We start from the raw sequence: 19,799 nt of genomic DNA, 5'->3' as shown, positions 1-19,799 counted from the left end.
TGTCCATCCATCTGCCTGATCTTACCACTTTGCCCAGGTCCATCATGATTACCACTTCTTTTCTCAGAGATGCTCTACACTGTTTCCTTTCCAGTGCAGAAACTGCAAAGACGTGATGTGAGGCAGTAACATTTTATTTGGTTCCACACAAAAAATAAACAGAGGGACTCTATCCTCTCTCTCTCCCAAGGAGAAGGCCCTGTTCCTGTCCCTAAATTCGCACTGTCAATGAAATCCTTCCTTAGACAGGCTCTTGAGAAGCATTGTTACCTTTGTCTTCTGATGTATCAGTGAGACTCCTTGCTTGTTGATGGCAATCAGTATGATCTCTGGGAAATTTGGCTCCGAGGTTTGCTATAAACAAGTAACAGCAGAAATGATCCGTATTAGGTGCATAGCGACCTTTAACAGTGTCCAGTGCTGCTTGTTCTCTTTACCAAATAAACACTGAAACATAAAGCTCTTCAATATTCTGTAACTATTGCTAAGGATGACCTTTTTGCCCATATATTGACGACTTGAGCAGCTGCTACATAAAAACAGAATCAGGCCCGTTATTTCCTAGGCTATCTGATAATAGGCTTAATGGTTGGTTGCAAACCAGTTAAGAGCCTCGCGAGGAGAAATTAAAGGTAGCAAGTGGGCAATGATTCCTGGAGGTATCCACTGCTAAATGAGAAGATTAGTACAGAGATATTACAGATTATCCCCAGAGATACAAGATCTGGCAGCATTTTGTAGTGAAGAACAATGACAGGACAGTTCAGTATCTGTATGAAGACCCCATTTACTGTATAGTTGTAATACTGCGTATTACAACTGGAACAACAACATAGCCAGTAAATAACAGGCGTAGTTCAGAAGAGATAAAAACCTCATCTCCCCACTTTCAAGGAATTGTGTTTTCCTCAGTAGGTGGTGGGAAGCCAGCTTTATAATGCATTCTCACTTGCACAGATAGGGAATTCTAGTCGGTTCCTATCGCCCGGTGCTGCTCTACTACCAAAGCAAGCCATTCATACAGGCCTTTAAACCTACCTTCACCTCAAAGAAGGCTGATCCAAATGTTGGCCACCGGTGTATCATTTTCAAGAAGGCAATCTTGGCCTCGTCCACAGTTTTTCCTTCATGTTTGCTATATACTGCAGTAATGCTCTGTTTAGAAAACAGGATAGAAAGCCTATTCAGTTGGAGGCAGGCAGGTTCTCAGTGTCCAGTATTAGCACTAAGACATCAGCAGACACTCGCCAAGATCAGGGTTGTGCCCACAGCAGTAGAAGGCTGTGAAAATGAAAACAGCCTCCCCTGCCATGAGGTACGGTAGAGCCAGAGGAGAGCCTCCCCAGCGTTCCTTACTAATGAGTTGAGTGAAAGAAGTCCAGGAGCCCAAGGGAATGGATTTCAGGGCAGAGGGGCAACATGGGATGAAACAGAAAACCAGTGTTCAACACCCACAGACATATCATGTTTTCTGCTGTAACATGTAGGGTAAATTTTCCCTCCATATTTGAAATAATGCCCTGTGTCTTCCTCAGTGGACTAAGTGATAAGTACCTGCTAAAACTTGCTTGCCTTTTGGTGGAGAAAAGAGCCTTTTGCCATGAGTAACATGCACACAGTGCAAGGTGACTGACTTGCTGGCCCAACTGAAATATTTAGAACATGTTTTAATTTTCTGTTTCTCTAGAAGATCCTCAGACCCCTAGTCCCATCACTGACTTTCCTATCTCGAACTCGTCTTCTGGGCACTGAAAGCAGATTAGTATCTCCAAGAAAGAAGCATCTCTCAAATCAATCATCCAGGCCTGCAGATATCTTTCAGAGGTTTGGTAGAGCGGATGCAAAATCTGGATTGTAAGAGGCTAAACAGCAACATCTGATAGCATCCTTTCACAGTGTTTTCAAAGACAAAAAAGTAGCATGGCTCGATGCCTTTCTTCTCTCCTAAAGCTCTGTGGAATTAGCATGATTAATGAAAGCTGATGTTCTTACCTTCTTCCACTCATCTGGCGAGACTGCTCGGAGCAGATTGTCTGGCACCAGCTCCTTCAAGATTTTGGGGATGGTTGCCAGCTGTGCACGGTCATTGTTGAAGCGCACTTTATAAATCAGCCCTGCCAGCTGGACAGCTTCATCCTTGGAACACTTGTGGTAGCCTCTGAGGTACTTCGGCAACTCCTGGAAGAGATCAGCTCTGAATCCAGACAGAACAGGCTGAAGCAAACACTGACTTATGCATTCTAAATCTGTGAGATCAGGATGTGAGTCTTGCTAAACACCGTCCAAGGACATCTCGAGAACTTTTGACTCCTTCTGGAGTTCTCTTTTCCAACCCAAACCATTCTATGATTCTCCATACAATTACAGAGCAAGATGAGCACCTCCAGGGAACAATTAGATAAGGGAGCTGTGCTCCTAACATAAGCAGTATAGCTAAGGTGGGAACACTGTGAGAACTAAATCTGTAAGAAATAAATCAGAGGCATTCCTCTGGAGGCTCTATAATGCAGGGAGACAGTAACACTCCAGCAGGTTTTCTTTCTCAGAAGTATTTCTTGGATCGCATTGCCTGCCATCGTATTTATGCTTAAGGGAGCTGGTTACCTGGTGGTAATGAAAAATGACATCAGCTTTCAGGTCCTTCCCAGGAGTTACATTCAGCCACAGCTTTCTCATGAAGTATACCTCATAGGCCACAGACATCGTAGACCCTAAGGAAACAACATCTTGTTAATATTCTCTGTATCACTGTCGAGTTCTGCAGTTTCTAAATGGCTTGTGAGTTTCTTCAGAAATGTAATTCTGGTTTTAATAATAACAAACAAAATTACTAACAAGAAGGTACAAAAGGCCATTTTAGATGACCGAGGAAGGGATTAGGACACTGATCATGGCAGTGATCTAAGGTGCAGGCTCTTCAGAGAAGGAGGAAGAAGTGGAGGATGCCTGCAATACAAGTGTTTATTATTTCTTGGAGCTCGTGACAGCTGCCTGCTGATGTGCAGCACACCTGAATTCTGCTGTACTGATGTGGGTACGTTCTCCGATGGCTGTGTTTACAGAAATGAACTGTGATTTAGTGCACCCACAGCTTTATGCTGTGATTCTCAGAGCTCCTAGCAGCTGCATCAGCTGTGGGGAGAAGAGGTAAGTTAGAAAGTCTTAGATATGTAGATGGTACTTCAGTAAGTTAAACCCCAACTGTCCTGAAATAAACAAAGGTCAGGATAAATGAATTTGAAATTTGAGTGGAGTTTGAGTTTGATGTCATTTCAAAATGTATGTTATACATGGGGGTGAAGTGCAAAGAATCGCTGTCATTAGTGTTATATTGTTGTATTCGAACAAGTGTTCCCCTGGCAATACAACTTGTGCTTCGGTATCACCAGGTAATAATGTAGACAACAATTTCCTAACAACCCAAGGAATGGGAGTGACACTGTGTAAAGAACCTGTTTACATGTGTTGGCTTATACCTGATGTGGCAATGCGTGAGCCTTGGACTGTAAAGGGGATCAACTTATCTAACTTGTGTGCATCCAGCTGTGTGTGTTGGATGCAACAGGTCAAAAAATCTTTGGTACCAATTTAAAATTTCTGGAGAGGTGCCCCCACAAAGGTGTTTTGGTGTTCATGATAGCCAGTGCTTGGCTGCATCAGGTCACTGGATCTGTCTCCTGGTGCAGGCAGTAACCATGTATGTAGAAACAAAAATGATATAGTAAGGCTCTGCCACATACTTCCCAAGATGGAGTAAAACCCACTGGATAAATTTGCTGCTTCCCCAGTTCAACACAGCATCTCATGCAGCTTCTCGTCATGCCAGAATGTCATGCTGGCATTCTCCTTACCATCTCTCCCTGGTTTGTTCCTCCTGTTCCAGTCTGTCACCTGCCGTAGTGAGTCAAAGAAGTAGTCTGCTTCATTCTGACTGATCACCTGGAAGAGGCCAAGCAACGAAGGGAAAGGAGGGATTGGCAGATCATATAAAATACTGCCTGTGCCAACATACGCCAGTATCAGGCTGAATATTCTTTGCCTGTCTACAGTGAGAGAGCACAATTACGGCAAGAGAGACAGAGGCGAGGGGAAAGAAGTAGAGAAATAGGAGGAGGATGGCTCAAATTTACATTTCATATGGAGATTTGTACTGCATCTTCTGTTGCTTTTTTTCTTTCCAACCTGTGTATTGAAGTCAAGCTGAAGATGCCTACCTTATTTTTAGCCATCTCCTCTTTGTAAGTTATTGGCACATGCCTGGTTCTTCTTTTCAGGAATGCAGCACATGAGAAATTCCCTGTGCGTGCACTCAGTGCTGCTTTTGCCTTGATCACAGTTCCAGAGAGAAGGCACCTCTCAGCAAGGCAGGCAACCCAGGCTTCAGCTTGGGCAAGGCAAGCTTCGGAGAAACTAGAGACCAACCAACTGGCTGGTCAGCCCCTGCTCTCCCCCATACTCGTGGGTACTGTGTATGTGCAGTACATCTCCTGGGCACAGCCTGAGTGGGAAAGGGCTGAATCCAGCAGTATGCAACGTGCAATTTGCACTGCCTGTGTACCGGTAGACTGATAGAAACTCTGCATCTCATCCAGACCCTTCAAGAGACTCCAAATAATTGTCAGGTGCTAAAAGTTCAAGCCTAGGTTGTATCCCCTCAGTAAGACAGATGCAGTAATGACTTGCTCTGTTGCTTGGTTTTACATATGGTTGTCTAGGTGGTCTGATAAATAAGTAAGAGAGGGACGGGGGAGTCTGGCTACCCTGCCATAATTAAGAAGAGTTACCTTGTCTGCAATCTTCACAAAGAGGCTGAAACCTTCCCAGGAGTTCAGCTGCAATTTGGAAGCGATTTTCTGACACAGGGTCCGGATTTTGGTGTTTGTTCCCACATCAAACGTCTATGAGATAACAAGACTCTTGTTACACAGAGGAGAGGAAGAAATGAGAACACTGAATGTCTTGAAACATGCTCCTGCATGAACACATCATGGCTGGGAAAATGGCCGAGGCTGGGAAAACAAGTAAGTTCTTACCTGTTCTGTTTCATTGGGGAAGCAAATCTTGTGTGAGATCTTGATGTTGTTCTGTAAGATGGCCTCGACCTCCACAGGATGAGGTGCCCACTTCCTGGAGCCACTCCTGGAAAATGCCACCACCATCGTAAGAGATCAGTGCTGGATTTAATCTTTGAGGAGTTGAACAACAGGATTACACCCAGACAGCAGACTCTGTCCAGAATGTTAGTACTGTGCTATGGGGTGGGCTGCAACGTATCTTAACCCCAGTGTAAACTCAGTGTATTAACACCAAGAAACGGAGAGTCTTATTAGCGCGTATATTAAAAGCTTGTTCTACTCTGCAGGGAGATTAAATGCATAAGGCACCTTCCTCGCCAGTACCATTACCCGTGTATTTAGCAACATTTTTCCTTATTGTTATTGAAGTGTGAAGATAGGGCCCGCAAGGAGAAATAAGTTTTATTTAATTCTTGCATCTGCAAAAAGATATGCATTCAGATACAAAATCAGTTACAGCTCGGGAGGCAAGTACCAGGAAAGTTTGGAGGGACGCTAGAAGCATTATATTTTATATAAGAGCTGGCATGTAATCACTGACTCAAGAGGCACTGAAGCTGTACAATCCCAGTTCTTTGAAATGATACCTCAGAACAGAGCTACCTTTTAAAGCAAAGGAACTGGCCCTGAAGTCTGAGTCATGGAAAAACCTTGATACAGTTAAAGTGAGGACAAATGTAGCACGTTACCTTCTGGGGCTGGTATTTTCCTGCCCTCAGTGGCACAGAGCAGGCTGTTTGGAGATTGTGTACACCATAATGTATGGGCCAAGCTCCTCTCTCACACGGGGCTAGTCTCTCAGGAAGAGAGCTTAGGCTGGCATCCAGCTTTAGTTGTGTGGATTTGAAAAATATTTTTTTTCTTCTATTAAATAAAGTAGCAGTTCCATTTGGAGAAGGAAAACCTGACTGTAGCCAAGTTGAACAGGATGTACTGTGCAGGCACCCTAAGGAGCGTGGGACGGTCCTACTCAGTCTTCTACTCCTGGACTTTGAGCAGAGAGAGGCCATTAGGAGACCATGGAAGCACAGCAGCTTGGCTGGAGGCATGGGGCCATCTTCTCCTTGCAGCCTCAGCTAGGAATTCATTGCCAGGGTAAGATCTGCTTAACGCCCATCAGGGTCCTCACTGGTTCCCTGGCCAGGAATCTGGGGATGAAGCTGTAAAGCTGTTTAGGGAGGAAAAAGTGTACCCAAGGGCTCAGCTGGCTTCCACTGCACATGTTGTAGGTCAGTCCTTTGAGCTGCCTGCTCTCACCTTTCCAAAGAGAGCAGGTTATTTATAGGGAAAATTTGGACTAGATGATTATTGTAGGGCCCTTCCAACTGAAATTATCCTATCCTATCCTATCCTATCCTATCCTAAGCAGGTGCAGGTTTAATCTTAGGAAAAGAAATGCTCTTAGAAAACAACTTTTGTCATTTCTCTTTCCACCCCCCAGGCTCCAGATCTGCGGCAGTTTAGCAGATTGAATTCTCCCCCCACACACCCTTTTGTGCTTTCCCCTTCTTGTTTCCCCACTCTAAAGAAGCTCTATACAGCTCAACAGGGCTTAGAGCATGAAAAACAGATGATATAGGGAAGCAGGAATTTTTCAGTCTCCTCCATAGAAAAAAACCCCAATGAATAGCATTCCTCGCCATGCATTTTTCCGGCACTTCAAAGGCGTGTTCCACGTGCAGTGACATTTCCCCGGCAGTGACAGAACATCCTCTGCTAGGGGGACAGCCACTGTGCTGGCATTCCCCTTGAGCCTGGCCCACAGGCCTCACGGACCAAACGCAGAGCCCAGCCTAAGAGAAGAGGGAGGACGGAGGAGCTGGAGGGAGAAATCACTGGGCAGCTTCTTTACGGAAGAGGCCTGTGGCAGGCAGATGATAACTCACAGCAGCAGCAAAAGAGAGAAGGCTGGGGTTAACCTTCATGCCAAAGCACTCTGTTCCCAGAGTGTCAAGCTGGGTAATTCCAGTGCCTGGAGGAATCTAGGGAAACCTTCCCCCTACAGTTCAACTGATACTTCCTGAAAATTGGGTAGCTCTTCCACTATCTATGGTCATGTCAAGTTCATTACAGCAACGAGTCATTCAGAAGCCTGAGAAGCACTGTGGGCTGGAGGCCCTATCGCTTCAGCCCTCACCAGGAGAGGGGTGATTCCTAGGGGACTGAGAAGTGCCCTATGGTGAGCAGCCACCTAAGCGTCAGGGCTTTGCTCATTTGGGTTTCTTCAAAGAATAGGAATTGATTGTGTTGATCCTCTTTTCCCAGCATGGATCTGCTTTGCTTCACCATTAGAAAACCAACAGAGCCACACCAGCACTCTGCAGATGTCAGTGACTTCAGTGGTGCCACCTGGCTATGAGTACAACCTAGTATCTTTAGCTGCGCACATCCAGTTCTGTGCTACTGAGGATCAACAAACTCAAGACTAATCCTCAGGCACATGTAAGGGGGATAAGGACAAGGTGCCTCACCAAAGGAAAGCGAGGTCAGGACCTCATCAAAGACATCTCAGGATTCCATGTCAAGCTGCATGCCCTTAAGTGTGTTTGAAATACTCAGGGAGTGTTTGAAATACTCAGGGAGTATTTGAAATACTCTGGGAGTCACGTGATTATGTGTGATGCTGAACTTTTAAAAATGTTGCTAACTCCGAGAAAAAAAAAAAAAAAGTGAAACTGTGACGCAAACCTCTCCTAGTGGCCGAAAGTCCATGAGAGAATTAAAAATAACAATCATTTAAAAGAAAAGGATGTAAAGAAAGGAAGGAAAATAAGATTCTCAATATTTTAGCCTGTATGATTTTTTGGCACCCAATTCATGATTTTTGAACACTTCAGGCTGGCTATATGCCAGATTGTTTACCTCATCACTGTCTGAATCCGCCGACTGCACTCCAGGGCCAGTGTCTCCTTCTGACGTGTTTCAATGAACTTCTGGGCATGTTTCAGCAGTGACTTGCTGGGTGGGAACAGGCCAGTGCAGAGCCAAAGGAGCTGCCAGCCCTTGGTCACGCTGTACCTGTGAACACAAAGCAACTGCTATAGCCACTACAGTTCTTCGTTTGACCACACGCCAGCTACAGGGAAGAGAAACACACTCCCATCGTGGTATGTTGTGCCATTCAGCAGAGAGCTGCAAATCAACAGAGCTTTCACGCAGGATCTGGCAGCTGTTTTCTGTGCAATGACCACAGACCGTATGGGAAGACAATGCTAGATCCTGGCTGATAAATATTCATGAGTTACAAATCTCATGAATAAATATAAGCTCCAGTTTAACAGTCATTTTGGCAGCAGCAACACTGGTACCATCCTCATGGAAAGCCACTGTCAATTTGCTGTTCAAGCTCACGTTTATGTGGATTGTATTTTATGAGCTGCTTGTATTCACCTGCTTTCTGTGCTAGCCAGCTTTGCTCAGGGCAAAAAAAAATGACTTTCCCTTACGCATACTCCTGCTCTGAAAAATGAGCAGGTAGATGACATCGTGTGATGAGTTAGTTACAGTTCTTAAAAACTCCAGATCAAGTCTGTACAATTTTCAGGCAGAAAGCCAGTTCATCCAGCCTCTAGACCTGTGAAATCTGCCAGTTGAAGCTCTTCTGGCATCTCACCCTCACCAGTTAGAACGGCTCTGCAGCCAGGATGTGGTCAGTCATTCTACTTTCAAAGCTAGGAGCAGAACGCGCTTCAGCTGTGTCCTAGGGATTGCTCTGAAACACTAAATGGTCTGGTTTTGGTTGGGAAAGCCAGCAGGTCTGCCTCTGAATGGGCAGGCTCTGCTGAATAAAGAGGTCCTGGCTTCTTTATTCCCATTTACTTTTCTGATTTTGCAGATGAAGACACACTATTTTAATCGCATTTATGCTCTAGAGATCAGTGGTGTTTGTGTCCATGGCCCACAGGGCAGTAGCCTGGGAAGGGTGAAAGATTTTTTGCTCTGGCTGGTCTAATGAATATATATGGAAATAGACACCTTTCAAGCACTGTTTTTTCCACATCAGTGATCCCTCTCAAAACAGTGAATGACCCACTGGACTAAATTGGCAAGAGTACATCAGGCATGGCACTGGCACCATGGTTACAGACTATGCATTAAATAGCCTGTAAGTTTTACTGCATGCAAGAGAATTTACTGTTTAATAGTTACACACATGGTAAAAGTTCCACTAAGTTTAATATCCGTGGAACAGTAAGAGAGAAAAGAAACTAATAAAAGCTCCTTCTCTAACTTTTGCAGTGACACATTGCAGCTAGAAAGAGACAAACCATTTTATTAATAATTAGTATTATTTTAAGCTGCTTTTTGCAATTCAGTTCCCCTGGAAATAGGTCAAATAATTATCATTTTATGGATGGGGAAGCAAAACACCAGCCTGTTTCAGCAACTTATGCATGGGCCAGGCCTGCGTAACCCATCTATTCTGCAAGCCAGGTGTGTAACCTAATTAACATAACTACACCAAAGTATTCCCTGGTGGTAAAAGATCTAGTGTGAACTGTCTGCTTAATAGGAGGGAAATACCGTCACTGGGAAACTTAAAATAAATGGAGGGCTGGCAGCGCAGTCACTGAAAGCATTCAGAAGCTCTGTGCAGTGCCATGTTTTCTCCGCAGGCTATCCTGGGAGTAAGAGGGCTTCAGTAGCACCTGCCTCCCACCCTGCTGCACGCAGATGAGCATTGAAAGCTGATGGGAGCAAAGCAGCAGCTCAAGGGAGACAAGAAACGGTCGCGCTGCCAGTCAGCGGTCCTGCGTGCTCTGCAAAGGTGAGCCCCACAGCACTGCCTGGAAAAAGGGGGAAGGGAAGGTGTCACTCCAACGTTCGGCCATTCTTCCCATGTGCCCCCACTCCATCACAGGTGTAGCAGGGATTCCTGTACTTGAGCCCTGGCTCTGCAGAAGCAGGGTGTTTGCACCCAGGTGAGTACCTGTTTCTGTTCTCAGTCAGTTGCTTCATAATCTGACAGTAAATCTCATCCCGCAGGACCTCCTCCTGGATAGCTGCTATGAAGATCTGGTCAGTGACTTCCACAGAGGAGTGTGCGTGTTTTGAGGGATAGTCCCCCATGAATTTCATGATGGGTGAATGTGCTGTTAAGGACAAAAGCAGGCCAATTTTGGAAGGTAAATGGGAGGTCTCACCTGGATCCTAACACATTAGTGACTCTGTTGATGTTTAAGTGGCAAATACTGGGAGGAAGGTCTGGAACATACTCCCTGCCTGTCCCCTGCCCCCTTTCCCTATACAGCAGTCACTGCTTGGCTGTGACTTGTACTGTATTAGCTGCTTGCTCTGGGCATACACAGTAGATTTCACTCACTCCTAAAACCACATTCTCAGTTAAGTGAGCCATCAGGAGTTGTGGAGCGTTGGGAGGGAACAGGAACCTTTCCTCTGTAGAGCAGGGAAACAATGCTAAGTTGTGCGGAGTTGATACTCCCCACCTTGATGTAAGGCATCCCCTGTAATGTGGATGCAGTATTATATCAATGGAGGTGAGTTTAGTGGAGGTAGTTAGCTCTTCCTTCCCCTGAGTGCTCTCGGATCCCAAAGAGAAGAGTGAAAGGATATCAATGAAGGCCTGGCAAGCCAGGTCCCGAAGATCAGGGTCCGTGCACGCTGTCTTCAGCAAGGGCTGTTTCAAAGGCTCCTTAGAGTGTGCCCACAGCTGACTGCGCCCACGGGATTTCTGGAGAACAGCTTTGCTGAGGGATTCCTTCTCAGGAGTCCTGGATGAAGACAAAATTACTGGATCAGTACTGCTATGAACATAAGAGGTCATTATCACAAAGACTTATCTCTAAGCATGTTCTTTCCCAAGACAGTGATCACATATCTCCTTTGATTATGCAGGTCAACAGGAACAGGAAAATATAGTTTCTTGTAGATCCAGAAGGGAGAAGCCTTGCTAAAAGAAGAGAAGGTTTAGAAAACTAATTTTTCCTTTACTATCTGAGGCCTGAGATGTTGTGTATCCTCACTAGCTGGTAAGTGCTGAAGAAGGGGGTGAGAAGTAAGAATAAGGCCTGCTGGAAAGAAATAAGTCCAGCTGGAGTTCTTCTACCCTTCCCTTTGCATTTCTGCAGACAAAAGATACAAGTAGGCCATGTGCCAGAATCTCTGCGCATCCAAAGTCATGCTTAATTACAGTGAACAAAGAGAAGACACCCCATCAGAAATGGGAGATGCCATTACATCCTAGGCTTTAAGGATCACTGCAGATCAACAAAAACTTTCCTAGGGTGCACACTACACAGAGAGCTTCACCTGAAGTGTTCATAGGAGAACTCCTCCAGGGTGTAAGGCTTCACTTTGAGATCCTCTTCCTCAGGTGTGTCCATGTAGGAGTTCTGTGAAGCTGTCCTCCTCTGATCTGGAGACATCATCAGCAAAGTCTGGAATGACACAGCCACGTAGAGATGTCACATGGGCACAGGTCTCTGCACATATAGTCACTTGTTACTCAACATACACATGCAGATGATGTATGGCGTATACTAAGCTTGAGTGCTCTGCGCTGCAGGAGACCTTCTGTCCCCTAAGCAGCATCTTTCAGAGGCTCAAGAAAGACTTGGGAGTGAGAGACTCAAGGAAGTAATTTCCATAGACCCAACAATCGTGGCCATCAGAATGTGTGTGATTATCCAAAGCACAACACTTGTTAAAAGGGGACCTGCTAACCACTGGGGTGTTTTTCAGCTTTTTACCTGTTAGCACAGCAACCAATATACTGAGTCTCCAAAACTGAAGACAAAATTGTTAGCAGAGTGATGAGTGGGAAACCTTGAAGACTATATTCTTTTAAAGCAACCTGCTGCACTTAGAGTTTCCCTTGAAACCTAATGTCTGTTCACCAACCAAGCAGGAAAATTCACCTGCACACCCATTTCCATTAATTGCTACCAATTGCAGGCACTGAGATCCCTGATGGTGAATGGGCTGTTATTTTCAAAGTCTTTGCTTTTGCGCAACTGCAGTCTTCTTACATTTGGGCTAGGTTTAGTTTTGTTTGCAGACAGGACAGAATGAAATGCTTTGCTTCAATGGGAGGTATAGAACTTGTCTGACTCTGGAGGAACAATTAACCTCCAGTTATAAGTTCAATCATATTTAACACTGTTATTATAATTTATATTCCAGTCTCTTCAACAAGAGCGCTCAGCTTTTCTTACCAGCACTTCACTGGAGGGTTTTGTGAGGGAAGGGATGATGTAGATATCTTCCAGAAATACATTCCCTGTTTTGCCTGTCCGTTCATTCTGGGCACAGATCCAGTCAGAGTTTGCATCCAGCCTTTTGTCTTCAGTCAAGATTAGCAAGTCTCCTTTCTTGAAGGACAGGATGGCAGGGTCTTCTAGAAAAAAGAATAAGGCAGTACTGTTCAGGCTTGACAGTCCAAGAAAATCCAAAGGGATTACACTGTGAAAGACAGGGGAATTGCATTTTGAAGGCTTGAATTCAATTAACAATAGAAAGTGATTTTTGTAAATACAGCTAATCATCCAGTAACACTTCAGAGAAATCACTTAAATTTCCTCTGGCAGCCTGATTTTGATCCACCAAGAGCAAAGGAAGAACTCTGTTTGATTCAAATGGATGCTGAATTTGTGTCTAGAACCAGCAGCAAAGCAAAGAAACTCACTAGTTGTAAAGTAGGCGAAGTTAATGTTTACATTCTAACACCCTCTTGTTTGTTCCAGCCAACTATATTCCACAGAAACTTCCAGTTTACCACCTCTGTGAAACTTTTCTGGAAAGTATTTCCAGGGAGCCCAGCTCCAGCTTTCTACTACAAGCAGGCTGGTTGTTGGACACTGTAATACCTAAATAAAACATGCAAAGAAGTAGAAGGGAGAAGAAGGGTAATTTCTATGCAAAGGTATTGAATTGCATTGCCTTATGCTCTGTATTGCTGCGCTGATCACTATGCATTCCTCCTGGAGAAAAGGGACTCTTGCTGAAGGTCTCCACTTCCCTTTGAGCTCTTTCAAACAGGTGCTGAGGGTTCTTTCAAGATTTCTTCCCTACCCTGTAGTAAAGTTATGGGACGTACCTTGGGATTTTTTCTCATGCATTGCCACAGCAAATCGTGATCTCTTCTTCAGTCCTTCCAGGAACATGACCACCAGTTCAGCAATGACAATGCTGTTTACAGATGTCAGGACAAACTCCTCGGCACGAAGTGTGATGAGAGTGCAACTCTGTCCAAATGACTTCACTGCCCTATGTATTATTCAACAGTTTGTTACCAGAGTGTCTGAAAAACTTACAGACCCATCTGCAATCACAGCCACGGCACCTACAGACAACCCCCTTACAGTGAGTATTGGTAGTTCTTAATTTGCCTTCTCATGAGTTGGTAGGTGTGAAGGACTGAAGTGGTTCAGGTTCACTCTGGGCTCCACCATGTACAAAAGTGCTTCATTATAGACAAAAGAACACCCTTCTTTTAGAGTAAGTGGGCAACTCATTAAATCTGTGACAGTCCTCACAGAGGTACTCTGAGTGTATGTAAGCCCTTATTGTCTGAGCGATCTAATGCAAGGATGCGTGCCCCGAGCAAGCCAATGGTTACCCCCTTTCCCTTAGTTATCCTGCTGAGGTCCGTCACACCTGAGAAGTATATGAACTCCCAGCATGCATAACCGATGATGGCTTAACTCTTAGTTATTTCAGCCATTTTTGTCTTGAAGCATGCCTGTACTTCCTTACACCTTTCTGACAGAGCAGGATAACCTTTCCTTCCACCAGCTGGGAAGATTCAGTAATTTCAGTATTTCCTTTACAGGCTCAGAACTTGTCCCTTTCTGTTTCCCAGACCTAGGCTAAAACACCTTTCCAGGCTCAGATCAAATCACCTAGAGGGATGGCAGAGAAAGTACACCTTCCTGCTACAGGGAAGACCCTTTCTGAATAGGGTCAGAGATGCCATCCTCAGATCTTGTCTTTCTGGGGCACTCACCTGTTGGTGTGGATGCCAGTTATCTCTGGGAAGGTCAGCTCAAGGAGCCGCTTTTCTGACTCATCCAAGAAGCAGATACCTTTCCAATTTACAGCAACGATAAAGTGGTTCTTGGGCAAGCTGGGACCTGAAAATGCAGAAAAAACCTCCTTATCAATGCCATACAAGTCCTCCTCTATTGATCTTACATCTGTCCTCTACTCCCAGCTTCCAGGCATTACCTGAAAACTTAGTGACTTCAAAGAATCGGGAAAAAAGCAAAGGCCACTGAAAGCGAGCAAAATCTACAAGTTGTTCCTTCACAGTCTGACGGGAGAGACGGTCCTGTGTGTATGGGGCCTGCAATATAAAAAGATACCCAAGGTTTTCTCAGTAAAATCTGGTTTGTATGATCTGCAAACAATAAAGAGCAGGCCTGATCTCGGAGGTTCCCAACAGCCCTCTGCTGTCCCTGGTGTCAAAGGTACCTGGAGAAAGTCAAATGAGAAACATCCTCCAGGGGCCCAAGGCACATGTAGCTGAGGCTGCCCACAAGCATGTGGATCCCGAATTTCCCTCAAATCCCCACTGACTGATCTGTTCAGAGTCTAACATGCTTCGGGCGCCATGGAAATAATTCAGGTAACCCATCCAGATCATTCCATCCCATGCCCATACTGAATCAGTTGTCAGATGTAAGATAGAGAGCCTTAAAAGATGCTCTTTTCAGAGATTTAAATATACTTTTTTCATTCTGCCCTCCCGTTGAGCCCTATATGGAAGAGTGGAAAGGTTCTTGGCTCTCCCAGTCTTCATTAACTATTTGGGATATACAAACTGAGATGTTTTTGCTTCTTCCCTCAACAGACTTCATAAAAAGAAATGGTGAAAGAAGCAGAAGCTGGTGCTTGAGAGTGGTTACCCATTAGTGTCAGACAAATCTCTCACCTTGGCATGCGCGTAGGTTATAAGGCTCACCCACTTCTCCAGGGGCTTGGACTTCAGCTGTTTTACTGGGAGACAGTCATGGAGCACCTTCTGCACAAGTTCATTGTGGATGGAGTCTCCAAACTGGATGTAACAATATTTTGCACCTATCTCCACCAAATCCTCCTCCTGAAACAATTAATCCGTTAAAAGAGTCCTAGTAAGGTATCACAAAATTCAGCTAGCTTCATTCAGCCTTGAAGCCAGTTTAGGAATGGGGTTTTCTCCGTTTCTGTCTGGATAACTCTTGACAGTCATCCAGCATAAGGAGCGATGAACGTCATACAATCATAGCATCAAAGAGATTATTAGCAAAGGTATTTTAAAAGGATCTAAATTGCCCCCTTGGACATGCCTCCAGCTGCCACATGAACTGAAAGTTGCAGAGAAAAAAAAGTAAATTAATACTTAATACAGCTGCCAGTGTGACAGCTGGCACAATCACCTGGACAGGAACTGTCCATGAAGAATCATAGAATTGTTTAGGTTGGAAAAGACAACTTTAAATAAAGTAAAAGATTATTGAGTCCAATAATCACTCAATAAAAGATTGTTGAGTCCAACCATTAACGTAGCACTGCCAAATCCACCACTAAACCATGTTCCTAAGCACCACGTCTGCATGTCCTATAAATAACTCCAGGATATTTAAGAAGGGAAGGGTTCTTCATAGCCACTAGAAGCTTCGTTCATCTTCCTGCTTTTTGATGTGGTAAATGTTAATACAGTTTTGTCTCTTTAGGAGAATGAATAAGGAGACTCACCTTCTCACAACGGTACTCTCCAAAGCGGATGCCGCGAATGACTTGGTGGTAAATGAGATCGGTGCTAATAGGATCCTCCTGGGAGTTGTGCCAGGGGGTGAAGATTTCCTTCCGGAAGTAGAGTCGCCAGGGCGCATTGCGTTCGTGTATGCCCCGCTCCTTCACTAGCTGTTCACACTGAGAGATGGCATCCAGGACGTGATCTCGTCCCCCACCCAGTGACCAGACCTAAAACAAAGGGACACTGCATTTACTGGCATGCCTGCTTTGGATCTGAGTGGAGGATGACAAACCCAAAGTTCCTGGTCTCCTGACGGCAAGAAAAACTCTCAAAAGGTAAGCAGATGGATCTGCAAGTTATACTGCGCTAAATGTGTGTATTTTTGTGCACAGGGATGGAATTGGGAAAAATAGGTTGGAAGATAAGACAAAGCAACTCTGGTTTGCAATCTTCTATTTGTTTCCTTGTACTTTGTTTATTCCCTGTATATCCCTTTACATGCACATGCAAGTGTTGCTTTAATCTTAACCAAAATTCCATCTCTGAATTAATTTCTTTGCTGTTGGTGTCTAACTCTGAGCACCAAGGTGTCATCCTGCTGCATATATCTTAAAAAAAAAAAAAAAGGCAAAGGGAAGGAGGGGCTAAAATGACAGCATGGGAGCTAATGCAGCAGCCCTGGTAAGGACTTTGGCTTTCGGTGCCGCATGATGGGGGCTGCATCAGCAGCACTGTAACACAAGACAAGAAAGTTATGTGCAGCAGTGCAAGAAGAAAATAAATCTTTGAGCAGAGATCCCTAGTGTGTGACACCTGCTAGATTCCCCCTGCTCCAGCAACTCTGTGGTGCTGCATGCATGACGAGCAGGTGGGTGCCCAGAACGTGGGGAGAGACCACGACGCTGCACTGCCCATGCATGGGAGCAGGGACACTAGTCAATTATGTGACGTGGTAAAGGAAACCTCACAGGCCTGCAGCAGGGATTGCTAAGTGGCTAGCCAGCAGAAAGGCAGAACAGGATTATCGGATCCTGAGATTCAGCTGGGATTCAGAACTGATTTGGTCTGAGCTATAGGACTGGGATGGGGCGCTTCCCCAAGTCAGGAGGAGTCCTCAGTGAGGCTGGGTGGACAGAAGCAACTCCACAGAAAGAGAAAGGAGCTTTCAATCTATTTTTCTACACTTTACCTTATCAAACACAGCGATGTAGAGCGAAAAACCAAACACATCCTTCAGTTTGGTTTTATCTGCTATGAACTGACAGATCTCTTTGGCAATGGAAGCAGAGTCCGCAGGGACAGTGATGCTTTGGCCATTCATCAGGGTGACATTAAACATAATGGGTTTCTTCTGCTTTGTTGCCTGTAAGTCAGAGTGAAATGAGAGAAACAAATTACGCGCAAACCTTACTTTTCTGTCAAGAATGAAGAAAGCATTTAGATTTAAGAGCTTCACACACTGTAGGCCACCCTAGTCAATAATCTTTAAGTGAATCTCCAATGCCCACACAGTTTCTTCAATGGAAGGTGAGCCTTAAATATAAATTACATCCCTGGAGCAGCACTGGACTCAAGTTCTCTCCTCCCTGCAGCTCAGGGGAGCTGATTATCACATAATGGTGTGGACTGACAGACTTTTCGTAAGCCTTATTTGGCCTGATGACTTTTGGGTACAGCCGTACATGCATCAGTGGAAAGATGGCCTGCAGCAAGGACTCTGTTCAGGGAGATGTGTGTTGGGCAATAGGGTCCCTCAGATTTAGGAAGGAATTGAACTGAAGTCTTCACGTGAAGGGGGAATATGTGTGCAGGCATGTGTGTGTGGGACTTCTAATTCCTAGGGTGACATTTAAAGGAAGGGGGAGAGCGATATAGCCTCATCACACCCACTTCCTCCCTCCATTTTTAAAGCATAAGCCCTACTCAGTTCTTTCCACAAATGATGGTAAGAGCTTCCCTCAGGAGGTGGTTCTGGCTTGTGGCTCCTGAGTGGATGGAGCTATCTCCCTGCAAATCATGTGTTGCGGCTTTTAACTTAGATCCTCCACTGGATTTAGGTTAACTGAGTAGCCAGAAAAGGTGTATCTAAGAAGCTGCACAGACCAAAGCAGCTGGTCTTCAATCCCCTTGTGCAATTGATTTCCATTACTGGATTTAGGAATGTCTGTCAGCACAGGTTAGTAAACGCAATCCAGCATGAAATGACACAGATCAATAGCATTAAGCAAAAAGGGAGTTGCAACCTGAAGTTCCAGCCAGCTCGGCGGTTCAGTCCGTGCTCCGTTGACATAGGTACGTCTCAGACGTTCAGCACAATATGGTGCATAGCCTGTGGGGCCATGGTGGATAAAATTCAACAGGTACTATACGTAGAGAGCATAAGAAAGAGTTAGGAAACACTAATCCTCATAAAACATTAGAAACATTCTGCAGCCGACGTACTAGATTAGAGTGATCAGTTAGGTTACAGTTCATCAGAAGGTATTAAAGGTTAGGGTTGAAATTAGCCTTTTGGAAAAGGAGGTTTGTGACACCAAGTTTTCCCTCATTCTGCAGAGCTTTTAGTCTAAAGACGAAGACCACATTTAACTATACAATCAATATTAGACAGTGGAGACTTTATTCTTACGATTAGGTTAGAGCAAGGGTTAGCGTTTCCAACTGAACAGCCTGAAGTCTTGTGACATTCTGTATGAACAAAAGTGCTGGGAAGGGGGCTAATTGCAGGTTAGGACTGATGATGATGGTTACTTTTAGTTTGACTAAGTTCTCTGTCAATACCAATAGTTGAAGTCCATGATTAAAATTGGACATTGAAAGAGAAGAATTGGATAAACTGAGCTTTTGAAGTTTGTATGGCTCTGATATCTCAATTGACATGGCGTAAGCATGGACTTGTATTTACATACTTTTATTTAGTGCAAGCATGGGTCAGTCACCTGGTTATTTTAATGATTAAGAATATTCCTAGAGGTAGGGGATGGTCATGTCTTTCATGAATTCTACAAGGTTCACAGTTTTTGGACTGGTTTCAAAATATGTCTATGGCTTGTGTCTGATTTGTTCCAAGTAGTGCCCTTTTAGCAGCATTTCTGATGAATCATTTAAGCTAGGGTGTCAAGAAAGCAAGGCTGAAGATTCGGGCATATCTATGGATTCTGTTTGCCTCTGAGATCTAGGAGGAAGGCTGATGTCAAGTTGGAGCCACGCGTTGCTGAGGGTTTTTTTTTTTCTGTGGTGAAGTGGATTTATCAACCATTTATATTTGGAAGTTAATGAATGATGAACAATGAAAAAGTCCAAATCTCTATCGGATTTTGTAGGGCTTGGAGATGTAGGGTAAGAACTGGTAAAATATGGGGGGTGATTTTATACTGGCCTCCTGAGTATATTTAATCACTAGGATTATAACTGGAAACACTTTTTAAATATTGGAAAGGCAGAACTGGAGAGGTTAAAATTTGCCAGATTCTTTGCAGATTACAGATATAAAACGAGGGCTGTGATCAACAACAGAATCCAACTTATATGACATGTAATGAAAAATAATTAAATGTGAGTACAGCAATCATTGATTTAAATTCCCAGATAAGCAGATGAGATGAGGTAGTTTCTTCTAAAATCACAGCAGCAGCTGCTATGGCAGCCAAACAGTTTATGTGACTATCTGTATCAAAACATCAAAATATACAAGAAACCAGATCAGCTAAGACATTTAAGCTGCTGCCAGAAAGGTTAGTAGTGTACCTTCACAAACGTGTCTGAAGGAGGAAAGCAGCCAAGGCAAAGTGACAGAAGGATCCAGCCTCGAGCATAGCTGCTCCTGTTGCTGTTTTCAGTGAGTTGTTTGCAAATCTGGCAATAAATCTCATCTCTGTAATAAAACATGCGAAAACAACAGATAAAAATTCACTGTCTGAACTGTCTTTGGCTACGTTTCCACTACAAGCTTGGCATGATTGCAACATGATGAAGAAGATCTGAGCCAGGTTTAATCGCATTAGCTAGGATACCACCTGTAACGTACC

The 19,799-nt window shown here is 44.4% G+C and overlaps 1 protein-coding gene across 1 annotated transcript in view; it reads right to left on the bottom strand.

Annotated features, from left to right (window-relative positions):
• The window catches only part of MYO7B (myosin VIIB), a 52,244-nt gene that overhangs the window by 1,430 nt on the left and 31,015 nt on the right, over window positions 1–19,799 (bottom strand). Inside the window, exons 28-47 of the mRNA XM_074592380.1 lie at window positions 19,519–19,645; window positions 18,015–18,134; window positions 16,961–17,134; window positions 15,771–15,998; window positions 14,968–15,132; window positions 14,262–14,379; window positions 14,041–14,167; window positions 13,132–13,301; window positions 12,251–12,432; window positions 11,346–11,473; window positions 10,650–10,807; window positions 10,006–10,159; window positions 7,938–8,093; window positions 5,034–5,139; window positions 4,785–4,898; window positions 3,852–3,939; window positions 2,605–2,711; window positions 1,993–2,178; window positions 1,039–1,155; window positions 271–354 (exon numbers count right to left, since the gene is read on the bottom strand). Coding sequence (XP_074448481.1) covers window positions 271–354; window positions 1,039–1,155; window positions 1,993–2,178; window positions 2,605–2,711; window positions 3,852–3,939; window positions 4,785–4,898; window positions 5,034–5,139; window positions 7,938–8,093; window positions 10,006–10,159; window positions 10,650–10,807; window positions 11,346–11,473; window positions 12,251–12,432; window positions 13,132–13,301; window positions 14,041–14,167; window positions 14,262–14,379; window positions 14,968–15,132; window positions 15,771–15,998; window positions 16,961–17,134; window positions 18,015–18,134; window positions 19,519–19,645 — 2,809 coding nt within the window. The remainder of the gene's footprint in view (window positions 1–270; window positions 355–1,038; window positions 1,156–1,992; window positions 2,179–2,604; window positions 2,712–3,851; window positions 3,940–4,784; window positions 4,899–5,033; window positions 5,140–7,937; window positions 8,094–10,005; window positions 10,160–10,649; window positions 10,808–11,345; window positions 11,474–12,250; window positions 12,433–13,131; window positions 13,302–14,040; window positions 14,168–14,261; window positions 14,380–14,967; window positions 15,133–15,770; window positions 15,999–16,960; window positions 17,135–18,014; window positions 18,135–19,518; window positions 19,646–19,799) is intronic.

Source organism: Larus michahellis, chromosome 6 (assembly GCF_964199755.1).
Source record: "Larus michahellis chromosome 6, bLarMic1.1, whole genome shotgun sequence".
Taxonomy (NCBI): domain Eukaryota; kingdom Metazoa; phylum Chordata; class Aves; order Charadriiformes; family Laridae; genus Larus; species Larus michahellis.
This window is presented reverse-complemented; position numbering and strand designations above follow the sequence as displayed.